General features: G+C 38.1%; 2 protein-coding genes across 2 annotated transcripts; one reads left to right on the plus strand and one right to left on the minus strand.

The window, feature by feature from the left end:
• The first annotated feature begins 1122 nt into the window (after nt 1-1122).
• Nucleotides 1123-6785, plus strand: LOC110376125 (acyl-CoA Delta-9 desaturase). The gene is made up of 7 exons (XM_049840331.2): nt 1123-1256; nt 1336-1482; nt 2875-3113; nt 3259-3389; nt 4600-4805; nt 5040-5615; nt 5651-6785. Exons 3-6 carry the CDS (start codon nt 2894-2896, stop codon nt 5542-5544), a joined length of 1062 nt encoding a protein of 353 aa, XP_049696288.1. The 5' UTR covers nt 1123-1256; nt 1336-1482; nt 2875-2893; the 3' UTR covers nt 5545-5615; nt 5651-6785.
• An 85-nt stretch (nt 6786-6870) lies between these two features.
• On the minus strand, nt 6871-11387 carry LOC110376124 (uncharacterized). The gene is made up of 8 exons (XM_064037554.1): nt 11379-11387; nt 10813-11009; nt 10471-10645; nt 10281-10380; nt 9934-10199; nt 9275-9753; nt 7884-8139; nt 6871-7547 (listed from the first exon to the last, which is right to left on the minus strand). Exons 1-8 carry the CDS (start codon nt 11385-11387, stop codon nt 7356-7358), a joined length of 1674 nt encoding a protein of 557 aa, XP_063893624.1. The 3' UTR covers nt 6871-7355.
• Between the last annotated feature and the right edge of the window lie 2021 nt (nt 11388-13408).

Here is a 13408-nt window from a genome sequence, read left to right on the forward strand (position 1 = left end):
ACAATATTTGTTTACCTACCTACCCAAATAAAAGCAAGTACCTAAGTATATAGGTAAGTTGTAGAAAGGGATTAAGGGTCAATTCACACTGAAGGAGCAGCGGCCGGCAGCGGCCGTAAGAGCACGGAAAATGTAAGAGCGCGGCGCGGTGCGGCGCCGCGCGGCCCGCCGCGCTCGCGCTCAATCCCTTGCAATTTCGGCCGCTGCCGGCCGCTGCCGGCCGCTGCTCCTTCAGTGTGAATTGACCCTAACCATTATTTTTAGATTAAATAGGTAAATTGCTTCAACGTTTTGCCACAGAGCAGAAAATACCTACCTACAATCAGGGGTTTTTTTATACCATGATTATAATAGTTAGGTACATGCCTATGTAACAAACATAGTAATTGTAAACTTTCTGCCTATTGAAAAAATGCCCAAATACCTACTTACTAAAATATGTCCAAACTGTAACATCGTCTAAAAACTGAACTAACTTTTTTATATAAATTATATAAACTTCCTAAGAATTTCGTTTATTTATAGTCCGCCTATATTTATCTATAGTTTATTTAGAGCACTTTCAAATCGATGTTTTCTTTAATGCGTTAAAAAACATGAGGCATAATCAGCCACCATCCTGCCTACTTAGTGCCTAACTCGTAATATTCAACCTATAGAAAAAAAGTCAATAGACCTACACTGTAGTTGTTAAAACAAAACGTTGAAAGAATCGATCCTAACAGTCGTTAAGGTTGGTAAACTCCAAAAAATTACAAAGCACTGGGTGGCATTGACTTGGATAGAGTTACTTTACTACATAGGTACTTACTTTCTATTGTTAGTATTATGTACCTGCCTACCAAGCTAGCTAGAATACAAGTACTTACGTACTAAGTAGCTTTTATGGTTTAATCAAGGCTAAGTTTACGACACGAATCGTATTGTAAAGGCACGTAAAGGTATCGGACTAAATTAAAACCAGCCTATATTTAATGACGTCATTTTGCACATTGGATCTATGCAGTAAGGTACCCCCATATGTTTACTCAGCATTAACCTTACCCAAAGTTCGAACTCCCGCCCCGTCTCGCGAATTTCGACCATAATATCGCATGATCACAACTGTACATCGTGCCATCTACGTGACGAGCCAGTGACGTGGTCGTCGACATCGCGCCACTTCGCCATCCAATCCACGCGCAATCGTTGCTCCTACCATACCACTCATTTCAGTCTGACTGGAACGACCGCCACGAACGTGGCCCAGCTAGTAGGTAGGTCTATAGTCCAACACGTGAACTTATCGATTAAACCGGCCGGTCTGTTTTTTGTTAATATTATTGTTTTTTGCAGTTGGACTTTGTCTGATTATACATTCATATAAAAAGCTCTCAGCGGGGAAGGATTCCCACACGACCTCAGTTATTCAAACGGTTAACAGTGTTATGTTAAATACTTGGTATAACAAGGATTATTAATATTACATCAATAAACTAATTGGTGAGTAGTTTTTTATAATTAAAGTGATATTCCTTTTTCGAATAATTATTCGGAAAGGTTTTTTAATAGTGAAGTGTCAGTGTTTTGAGATTACCGATATCACCTGTAAATAACTTTAGTGCAGTCAATTGAAGGTCAAACAAAAGTATGTAGATAATATGCACTTTCTTTCCATTTATATTAGAGTACTTTTTTTTTCATCTTTTCATTTCATATTTTGGTCAGAGGGTCGTCTTAATTTTTTCATCGTGTAGATGAAAAAAAATATTTTATGTAGTTTACCTTCCTTGTACAAGTTTAGAAAACATTTTGTCACAACTGCAACCGCAGTTAGTATTTCCTTAGGTACAGGAAATGGGGATATCCGCATGTACTAGTTATTGCATTTTGTTTAGTTCGATTAATATAATTTTCATTTACCAGTCCTGACTAACCATGCATCTACCCCCAAACTATAATAATTCATGGAGTAGGTAGGTTGTCCTTATTAGAATTTGAATAAATCCTTTAAACTTCCATTTATTTTATAATTATTAGGCTTGTTACGTGGATTAATAAACTTTTTACCTTTAAAGAACACATTATTGCACACAAAATGATCTCTTAGAAAATGTGGTGCCTGTATCTTAGCAACGTTAACATAATTAGTATATTTTATGTTAGTGCTTACGCAGACAGGATGCGACGCCAGAAGCCCAGATTTAGTTAGTTTGTTTTTAAAACTTCGTGATAAAACCACGTGCACTCTATGCGGGGCTGGCATAAAACGAATTAATGGCGGTATAGCTACTCTGCTCGATGCAAATATTTTTCGAGTTTATACCAGTTTTATTTTTATATATTTTAATAATCAATCCACTCATCATTTATAGACCCATTCTATTTGCAATATTTGTTCATCTATTCAAAAATATGGAATAAAATTTCTAAGCGGTAATTATCGACATTCGATATGCCTATCTCTTTTGCTAGTCTTAGCGCATCCCTAAATCATTCAATATTTCGTTCGAATTGGGGAAATGTCACCCGAGGAGCGGACGAGCACTCAGTATTAAAAAATTGCCGTGTTTTGTTTTAAATTGTAATAACTCGCTATAATTGAGTAATAATTTACTGGGACCGGTAAGTCCAAAATATACCTTCCAATTAACTATGGATAACTTCATATAGTAATGACAAAACAATTCGGGAGTTAGCAAAAAAACTGTTGAGGAAAGCAAAAATTCCTATTATTTTTTAAATACTTAACGATATCTTTTTTGGCATAATATATATACTTAAAATACACCCCACAGAGACGCATTAAGTAGCAAACTACTTCATTCTCTTTATTTGCATCCTGTCCAAAGCATTGCAGTAGTGTTGTGATTAAAACATTTCATTTGTCCTTAGTAAACACTAGTCCAATAAGATGGCTCCAAATATATCGGAGGATGTGAACGGGGTACTCTTCGAGAGCGATGCAGCGACGCCGGACCTGGCGCTGTCCACTCCCCCTGTGCAGAAGGCTGACAACAGACCCAAGCAACTGGTGTGGAGGAACATACTACTGTTCGCGTATCTTCACTTAGCGGCCCTTTACGGAGGTTACCTGTTCCTCTTCTCAGCTAAATGGCAGACAGACATATTTGGTGAGTTTTGTTTATTACTAAACATTAGCATTATAAATAAACAATGTTAAATAATGAAGAGAGTGCAGCATCAATGAGTGGTCAGTTACATAATCTTTCAGTAACTTTAGATTAAGCATTCTTAACAGGTTATGTTTGTTTTCAGCCTACATCTTGTATGTGATCTCCGGGCTTGGTATCACGGCTGGAGCTCATCGCCTGTGGGCCCACAAGTCCTACAAAGCTAAATGGCCTCTCCGAGTTATCCTGGTCATCTTTAACACGGTGGCGTTCCAGGTGAGATATCTTATGATCTATTTCAGACACAGAAATTTTACAAATTATCATAAAGAAATGAAACTAGATAGTTAAGAGGTCAATAGTTACCATTATCATCACTCAGAGAGAGTTCTGTTAGATAATTATTAATTTGTAAACAAAGTAATCAACAAAGTATCTACTTATCATATGATTAAAGTTTTATCTGAGTCATAATTATGGATGTATTCTATGTTTAGGTACCTACAATAAAAGATTTCACATGTAGATAAAAGCAATAACATTTATGACGTCTTTTAGTGCAGATTTTAAACACATAATTTAATTCGTTATATTTTTATAGTTTTTGTATTTTTAAGAGTGACACGAGTTGTTAATTTATGGAATTGGCTCAGCATTCCAGTTTTCAGAGACCCATTAACATAAAAAAGTTAAGGTCAAAATACATTATTTACATATTTATGTACCTTCAAAAATAATTATGTAAACAAACTTACATTATTTCATGTCAATTAGGTTCAATGATACATGATAAAAAATGACTCATTACCTGCACTGGTCTTACTTTGTTGTTTTCTTTCCAAAATATCGCCAATAGTAATCATTGTTCGATATCATTATTAATGAAGAGAGATACCCATTGGACTTTGACAATAATTCTATCATTCCTTCTTTAGAATATGTACAATGATAGAAAAGAGTCAGCTCTTCATTCTCCTTCTACTTAAAATAAATTGTTCTTATTAGTTTTTTAATGGTTTATTGTATTTGCGCTCAATATTATTTAATGTAAAAATGTTCTTTCAAGGCAACTGGTGTTTGTCATGCATAAGCAAACTATTACTAGCACAGCACACTTTTCCTGTATCCTTAATGAGAGCTTGGTTGGAAGTATGGATTGTTCACTTTTCCTTAAATAGTTGGGGGAAAAAATATAATTTATATTGGATCTTTCAGTGTTGCATTCAAATTATACATTTGATAACCATTGTACACCCTGACCTTCACCTTATGTATATCATACTAGCCGTTTCCCCGCGGTTTCAACTTTTTCCTGTACCTGGAAAAAATATAGTCTGTTATCTTACTCGGGCATAGACTAGCTTCCCAACAGTAGAATGATTTTTCTGAGCTTTAAGGGTATAAATTAACTAAAAAAAACCACTTTGGTATGTTAGATGGTGTAGAATAGTATATGATTACTGAATATTATTTATTAATTTTGAAGGATGCCGCTATGGACTGGGCGCGCGACCACCGCATGCATCACAAGTACTCGGAAACCGATGCCGATCCTCATAACGCGACCCGAGGATTCTTCTTCTCTCACATTGGCTGGCTGCTCGTCAGGAAACATCCCGACCTTAAGGAGAAGGGCAAGGGACTCGACATGAGCGACTTACTGGCTGACCCCATCCTCAGGTTCCAGAAAAAGTAAGTAAAATTCTTGTTTATTATACCAAGTTAATTTCATTCCTGCTCCATGAGCTAGACACGTGATGTGATCTGTATTTGTTTAATTAATTCATTTTTGCGATGATTTAATGAGCATGTTTGGTCAATATCTACTCATTTAAATTCCAATAACAAGTTTTTTTCTTGGATTTGATTTTACCTTAGATGTTAAGTTTGTATGAGTAAGACTAAGTTTTATTTATTTTATTTTAGATACTACCTGATCCTGATGCCCTTGGCTTGCTTCGTGATGCCTACCGTGATTCCGGTGTACTTCTGGGGTGAAACCTGGACAAACGCATTCTTTGTGGCTGCCATGTTCCGCTACGCGTTCATCCTGAATGTGACGTGGCTCGTCAACTCTGCCGCTCACAAGTGGGGAGACAAGCCCTACGACAAGAGCATCAAGCCTTCCGAAAACTTGTCGGTCGCCATGTTCGCTCTCGGAGAAGGATTCCACAACTACCACCACACTTTCCCCTGGGATTACAAAACTGCTGAGCTGGGCAACAACAAACTCAACTTCACTACTACCTTTATTAACTTCTTCGCTAAAATTGGCTGGGCTTACGATCTGAAGACAGTGTCTGATGATATCGTCAAGAATAGGGTGAAGCGCACTGGTGACGGCTCCCACCACCTGTGGGGCTGGGGAGACGAAAATCAATCCAAAGAAGAAATTGATGCCGCTATCAGAATCAATCCTAAGGACGATTAATTGTACCGCAGATTACGTGGGTATGTTTAACCACGCAAATTTTATTTAATAGATATCTAGAGATTTTAATCCTATTTGAGATAGACTTATTAATATAGAATAACACATTAGAAATACTTGTGAAGCATAAATTATTACCTGAATGCACTGCGGTCAATGGATGAAACACAGTTGCTATAGAATACTAAGCAGCCAGTGACCCTGTTGAGTTGCGTGACATTACTTCCGTAGACGCTACCATGTGAGGCGTGAACCGGTGGCCGTCAAACGGACCACTGCTTCACATTCATTAATTTATATTGTCGCCATAGCAGCTTATTCTGTCTTCCTAGTTTTCACTTTCATAATACAGAAATTAAATTAATCATAATTCGCCTTATTGCATCCTAAATATCGCATTACCAAAATATTTTTTTTTTTTCTAATAATATAACATACTTTAAAGTAAACTTAAAGTTTACTAATGTCTGAGCAAGTTAATCTATGTGATAGATATAATTTGATAGAGGTAATCACACATCAGTATTATAAACCACATATTGTTATTTTATTTTAATATGGTTATGCAGGTAACTAGTCTTTTGCATTTGTAAGAAGTTAAGTACAAACATTATGATTTTAAAATCCCAGTAAATTAATAATATTAGAAATTCTGATGAGCTTACTTATGAAAGAAATATGTGGTATATAAGATCTAAGTTATTTGTTTCATGTTGTAAAAGCAGATACAGAAGTAACAGGTAAATGGTTGGGTTTATCCCCATTTATATTTATATTCTGTAAAATACGTAGAAATGCACGAAAGTTAAATAACTTGTTTATTATTTGAATATAACAAACAATACTGAATACAGCGTAAAAAATAATGGGTCAGCTGGTCTGTCCCCCAGATTGCTTATGTGTTGGTATAGTTTGATGAAAGTTATTTATGTACTCGTAAATACGTATGTGCTTATACAACGTGTATTGTCGACTGATGTGTAAGAGAATTGTGATAATTAGAAGGGTAAACAATTTACCCAGTATGTAAGCGGAAAGTGAACAATTGTAGGCTATTTAGAAAGTATGCCTGAATTTATTATTATAATTAATTTTATTTCATTAAAACGCATACATGATCTTTACTAATGTCATTTCATTATTAAACTATTCACACATCATGTAGCTTATTCAAATACTTAATTTGTTTTTCTTTTTAATTGTTTGATAATAATTACATTGCTGTAGCACAACATTATAAAGTTCTTTTATTTACATATTTTATACCAACCTACCTTAATAGATACGCTTTTTATTATGCGGGACTGAGGATACAAAAAAACTCCATAAATAGATAGGTAGTTTATTAAATAACAAGCCTATATAATAAATATATCATTAGCATTTGTTATTAGTTCAATAGACATAAGTCTGTCGTGTAACGTGTTGCGAAACAATGCGTGTGGCTTGTAGGTTCATCATTAACTTCCACTATGTTGATTGCAATAAATTGAGCAGTCAGTGGTGTGGTATTCGAACGCGGTGCTCTTACTTTCTAATACCAGAATAAAACTAGCAGTCAGCTGATACTTTTTGTAACAGAGGAGCTTACTCTCGCCTTTCTAAACTTTTCGGAACAGTCGCAATTCATTTGTACAACTTTGACGTAAGATTGTTATTTAAGTCTTTTTAAAGTAAATGATATCTAAATATGTCCATAAAATTTGAACCTTAGCTTAGCAAAAATATACATTTAATAATGAGATCTATTATTTTTGAAGATCCTTCTCAGACCTTGGTCCATTAAGGTCGTTGCGTCATTGCGCCTCGCATCATATGGTCTCCTCGTGAAATATATCTTGTTCATCGCACTTGTCGGGCAAGCACACAAAGAACTCTATCAAGTTCATAATAGGTCCTCGAGAAAATGGATTTTGGTAACGACCACGTTTGTCTCTTAGATAAGGATATCTCTTGTAATTGAACATCTCGTTTGTCGTTAAATTCATGCAAGCGTGCAATATCTGTGAAAGAAAGAAATAATTTAGTAGTTCGGCGAAGGTATCTTAATTATAGTAGATAATTATTATGATAGTGACGCACAAATAGGTATCTAATGCATCATACGGAAAGGGCAGGTTACTGTGTCATAAAAACTTGATTGCAGCTATCTACAAAATTTTGGTTAATGACGATAAAATTGACGTCAAATCTAAGATTCTAAAATATGAGTTCCGAGATAGCATTCATGTAGTACCTTCTAAGTATGTATACTACATATTTAGTATCTCATACACTCATGGTAAAGGAGGTATCCAATACTTTGAAAAGAAAAACAAAAAAATCTTACGATAACTTACCGAAGTACAAGTAAGGATCCATCCTAGGGCACAGAAGGTGATTGCTTCTAACAGGCCCAGGACATAAAGCAGTCCAAAACCCTCGAGCAGCAGGCAGTAGCAGGCGAAGTAAATAGACAGGGTGCAGTTAATGGCCACGCTCATCACGAACAAGAAGAACCACATCCTGTTGCGAACGCCCACGCAGTTGTAGATGAACGGGCAGTGGTGGTCGAAGTAGGCGACGCAGCGTTTGCAAATGCGGCAGTGTTTAGCCCTGCATGAAAAAACAAAAGTTTTTGGTGCATAGACCTATATAAGGAATAAGGATCATCATTTCATGAATATGTTAGTACCCTTAACTACTACAGATTGTCATATTAATAAACATAGGTAGTGTAAAGTTTGTTTAGGTACGAAAAACATGCTTTGGTAGGCACCTATTTCGTAAGTAAATTGCATTAAAGGAAGTTGGTATGTTGCAATTCCTTTGGATGAAGTTTGGTATTATTGCGTTGGCTGCTATTATTTATAAAATAAATAAATAGCAAGCGTAGCATATCTAATTTTAATGAAGCTTCAGGCTGGGTATTTACATATATGTAGATAGGTACAAGTTGTTTTATGACGTTTTTTTCCGGTTACCTAATATTTTTTTCAGAATCAGTTGGGACAGTTGACACATGTTCATTTGCCGCTTGATTCAGAACTCAAAAATGGAAGCGGGCACATGCATCACATAAAATTCGCAAACCACCAAACATTGAGGTTCATGAGGGAGTGTAAAGTTGGGTGGGGAGTAGACTAAATGAAGTAGTAAATTGGGAGATAGCTATAGCACTGCCAAGATTTATCAAAACTAAACTTAGTCAAACAATCTCCTGGATCTGATGAAAGTAGGTTCCCACTATAATCACTATCTACCCAAGTTTCGTCGCCTCAAATTAGGCGAGACGGATTGCAGCATTCGTTGCAACTGAAACCCGCGAAACACTGCAATCAGCGAAAGTGAAGTGTTTATTCAATCCAACTTCTTTTCATATTTTGCATACTTTTTAAAACCTAGGTATATGCTCTTCTGAGCCAGTTTTAATTCCAGTATTGTGATCCTACAGCAGTGATCCAATTTGAAGTCACTCAGTGGAACAGAACCGCGATAGAGCTCTATGATTAGTTTGGTTGACCTTCCTACGTTTCAGGACTATTACGTTGGCCTACTTTCCTTATCTCAAAAATGTAGGAAATACTCAAACACAAAATACTTATATAATTATTCATAGTAGTAATAAGTAGGTAGGTACCTACCATTAGGGACCGCGAAAATGTTAGCTCCAAATAAACAAATTATTACTCTACAGGTAGCTGCCCTTCGAGAGAATCTGGAATAGTTATAGGAAGGTAGGTATAGTTACCTCAGGGGTCTTAGACATCGGCAGGTATGGCACAACCGAGAAAGAATCACGTTCCTTTTCTTCCATTTGTCATAATATGGTATCTGCCTGATGGCTCTGTAGTAAGTCTCCGAATTCTGTGGAATATAGCCAGGATCCCGTCTATTGGCAATGACCCAGCTCAGCCACATGATCGCATTCCAATAAAGGAAACAGTAATGTGAGAGACGCAATGTATTCCATGTCAGTGGGATGCATCTTATCACATACATGGGGTATCCCCAAAGAAGAACTGAGATTAAAAAGAAGAGAAGAGGTCCTTTCGAATCGCCTGCTCCTCCGAATAATAAAGCCCACAGTTCAGATAGAGGCGGCATCCAATGCGATTTCCGTTTCATCTCCTTTTGTAACAATTTCACAACTTCTAAATGTCGGTGACTTTGTGCTAACATCAAAGGCGTTTTCCCGTTTTTGTCTCGGGGTTCCAATTCAGCTTTTACCTGTAAATATTGCCTAATATTAAAATGTAAATAGGTCTTGTGCCAGTGATCTGTCTCTGACCATATGTAAAGATACCTACTTAGCTCCGTACCTAAAGCAATTTATGTAAAGATATCTAGTGGAATCTTTTCACCCTAGAGAAGGGTTAAGTAAAATGGAATTGATTTTCAAATACCCACCTTTTCACAAAGCAGTCGCACGCAAGTTAAATTGCCGGATAAACACGCCAAATGCAGAGGCGTGGATCCGAAATTGTCAGTGCAATGCAAGGGTACGCCTGAGTAGATGAGTAGGCGTACTAAATCCGCATGGCCCTTATACGCCGCCCAGTGAAGTGCAGTATCTCCGTTGATGTCTGATAGTCGCGTCGCTGCCCCCATACCCAAGAGATACGCCGCCGTCGCTGTCTTCCCATACATGCAGGCTGTCATTAGTGGCGTCAAGCCTGAAGGGCAACATTCGCATTACTGTTCTGTACCTAGTACAGATTACTGTAGTCACATGCTGTCATTATTAGATAGTTTACCTTTAAAGTCAGCAGCATTGACAGCAACTCCGGATTGTAAGAGAACTTGGACTACCGATGCATGTCCTTTGCGACATGCCCAATGTATCGGACGAGGACCCTAGAATTAGAATAGTTGTTCCAGTCAACTGCTTACGTAGTAATATGTAAGACCGCTAAGCAATGCATTATCTACCTAAGAGATAAATACCTGTGTGCCTAAACAAGAGAGGTCTATGGGGGCTCCTCGTTCGACGAGGTAGCGCATAACGGCGACGCTTCCATCCAATGCAGCCCAGTGAGCTGGCGTGTAGCCATGCTGGTCCCGAGCGCTCAACACTTCCACACCAAGCTTCTCTACAAGGCGCTCAATTTCGGAAACTTCACTAAAAATCAAGAAAATACATATATGTAATCAAGACAAAATCTACTAGGTATCATTAGAACCAAAGGGAATAGAACAGAGCTGACTGATCAAGAGTCAGACGCGCTTGGCTCAGTCGGTCCGAAGAGATTGGATCCACAGTTTTCTTTAGGTAAAATCATATCTAACCCAGATCGGACGGCTTCAAAAATGAGTTGATGTAGATCAGAATGTTGATTGTAGCTGGTGATAGTGCGCGGCGGTGCTGCAGGCGCGTCCGGCGACATGGGCGAACACGGCGGCAGAGGCTCTTCCGCTGCCATGGTGCAGGGGGGCGGCTGCGGCAGGGCCCACACGCCGCGCGCCGCCCCCGGACTTGGGTACACCTGCGTAAAACGACATCCAATTAGAAGATTTCATCAAAATGTAGGTACTATTAATCTGTGGTACTACTAATTGTGTGACTATATCAAAGGATCTATAGAATAGGAGGTTTTAGTGCTGGCCCTGGCATAAATCCCGCAATGTGGGTTCACCAGTGTATTATGAACCAAATAAAGCAAAACTTAAAACCGTTATAAAATAGAACCGACTCATCTGCACTCTGCAGACATTTAGCTGAGACGATCACAGAGGAGGCAAGTAAAAAAATAATTACTGGAATTCATAGTTGTTGGGGCTGAATGTAGGAAAGGTACACAGATTACCTACTACTATATGTGTAGCAAGCCAAAGGCATATTAAAAAAATCTTACTTTTAACATTTGCATGTAGCGTGGATCCCGTAAGTATACCCCTCCAGAAGAAAATGTCTAACAACTAGCCAGAGAGCCAGTTATGGCAAGAGTTAGCTTTTGTCACGGTGTGATTATGAGTTCGATATTATTCACATTTATCGTACCCTTAAGTAGGTATTTTATTATAGCGTGAACTTGCCACACATTAAATTTAACGTTTTATTTTACAATGTAGACAAAACATCGTCATTATGTAATATGAAAGCCTCGCGAGATATTAACACTTCAGTTTATACTGTTCACCTAGGTGATATCGATGGCCCGAGCGCAAACATATCCACTTTTCACGCATAGGTTGTCTCATTAATAAATAATTCTGTAGACCGAGTGGAAAATATGGATTAGGGCATTCCTCTTACCTTGCTACTCACGGTGAGGCCGACGCCCCCCGCTACCACGGAACCCTCTCCGTCCGCCACGGCCGTATCGCCCGCACACGAACGCACTGTGAAACTTTGTCCTACTCCAACTATTAAAAATTATAAGGACTATTCTCAAACAAAGTAAAAACAAATCCGAGATTGCGTGACATCCGGCACCTAACACAGATATTATATCGATTCCGCAGTCCCTGAGCATGCGCCTTCCCACCCAAGGTGCCACAGTTCAAATACATATGAACACCTCAAAAATCGGTGTTTGAATTCTTGTGTTTCTTAACGTTTTCTTTCTGACTACAGATTGCAATTACCGATGCGTAATTATCATCTAAAAATTAATAACTACCTACATATCAGATGTACAAGGCCTAGGAACTAACTATTAAGTTGTGATTAGTCTGCATTGAAGTTAAAATACAACTTAAGTCTCTCTTAGGTAAGTATATATCAAAAACCTTGAACTGGTTGATGCTGACAGCCCCGGATCTAGGGGGGGGCAAGCCGGGGCCCATGCCCCGGGCGGCAAATTCAGGGGGCGGCAAAATCAGGCGACCGCCTGATTTTAAATCTTACATCACACATCACAGATTACCATAATAGTTACCTACAGGGCCGTCTTAACCTATGGTGCAGGGTGTGCGAATAACCCGGCCGCCTCGGTCTCAGGGGCACCGCTGGACGCCCCAAAATCAGGAAATTTCGATGAAAGTACACCCGTTTGATAAGGAAGTTCCATTGTATCATGATACTGACAAGCAAAGTTTCCAAAAAAGTCACCTTCGCTTTGTTTAATTGATCATTTTGATTATTTTTCACTTTTAACATCCTCCAACTAAGTGAAAAAATTCTCGCTCGCCACGCTCGCGGCTAAATGACAATTTGTGAACTGTTTTTCTGATGGTTTATTATTTTTATTGACGCACCGAATCGACGAACACAAACGGCACTCGCTCTAATCACGGTTTCTTTTTATTTGTACATAATTCCTTGTTTAATTTGTGAGTCTTCAAACAAATAACTTAAAAAAGTTCGCGCTCGCTACGCTCGCGGCTACTTGTTGCTTGACTACTTCTGCCCAGGTGAATGTCAGAGCTCAAGATTCGTGCCGATAACTATACTTGCTTAATCAGGTACTTTTGTGTCGTAGACTCAAAAATTTTCGCGCTCGCTTCGCTCGCGCAATATTACACAGACTTGTCTTACCTATTATAAGTCAAATGTAGCAAAAAAAAAAATATGGAGTCCTCAAAAAACTTATTAACTTTTTGTGTACATTAATCTGTCTCGACTTTCATACTTACACCTGGCCAACTGTTTGAGCCTACAATGATTTGGACACATTTTTTTAAGTCCTTTACCTACCAAAAAAGTGACTTTCGTTGGTGAAAATAAACATAGGTATGTAGGTAGGCAGGCCGGGCGGCATTTTTCAGTTTTTGCCCCGCCTAAAAAAAATTGAAGATCCGGGGCTGGATGCTGATAATGAAACGGTCCATTGATCAATATAAACATAATGGAGATATACCAGTAAATATTATCTGATGTTATAAAGCTATGTTATCTATCGAGAATGGTGAAGACACACAGTTGTTAAAAAGACAGTTGCTA

This window comes from Helicoverpa armigera, chromosome 13 (assembly GCF_030705265.1).
Source record: "Helicoverpa armigera isolate CAAS_96S chromosome 13, ASM3070526v1, whole genome shotgun sequence".
In the NCBI taxonomy this organism is placed as follows: domain Eukaryota; kingdom Metazoa; phylum Arthropoda; class Insecta; order Lepidoptera; family Noctuidae; genus Helicoverpa; species Helicoverpa armigera.

Coding starts and splice junctions, on each gene's coding strand:
- LOC110376124 (XM_064037554.1), bottom strand. Junction 10,646..10,812: donor TTTGAAGCCGTCCGATCTGG/GTTAGATATGAT, acceptor CTTGATTTTTAG/TGAAGTTTCCGAAATTGAGC. Junction 10,381..10,470: donor TCTCTTGTTTAGGCACACAG/GTATTTATCTCT, acceptor TTCTAATTCTAG/GGTCCTCGTCCGATACATTG.
- LOC110376125 (XM_049840331.2), top strand. CDS start 2,894: ATGGCTCCAAATATATCGGAGGATGTGAACGGGGTACTCTTCGAGAGC. Junction 3,114..3,258: donor ATGGCAGACAGACATATTTG/GTGAGTTTTGTT, acceptor GTTTGTTTTCAG/CCTACATCTTGTATGTGATC. Junction 3,390..4,599: donor TTAACACGGTGGCGTTCCAG/GTGAGATATCTT, acceptor TTAATTTTGAAG/GATGCCGCTATGGACTGGGC.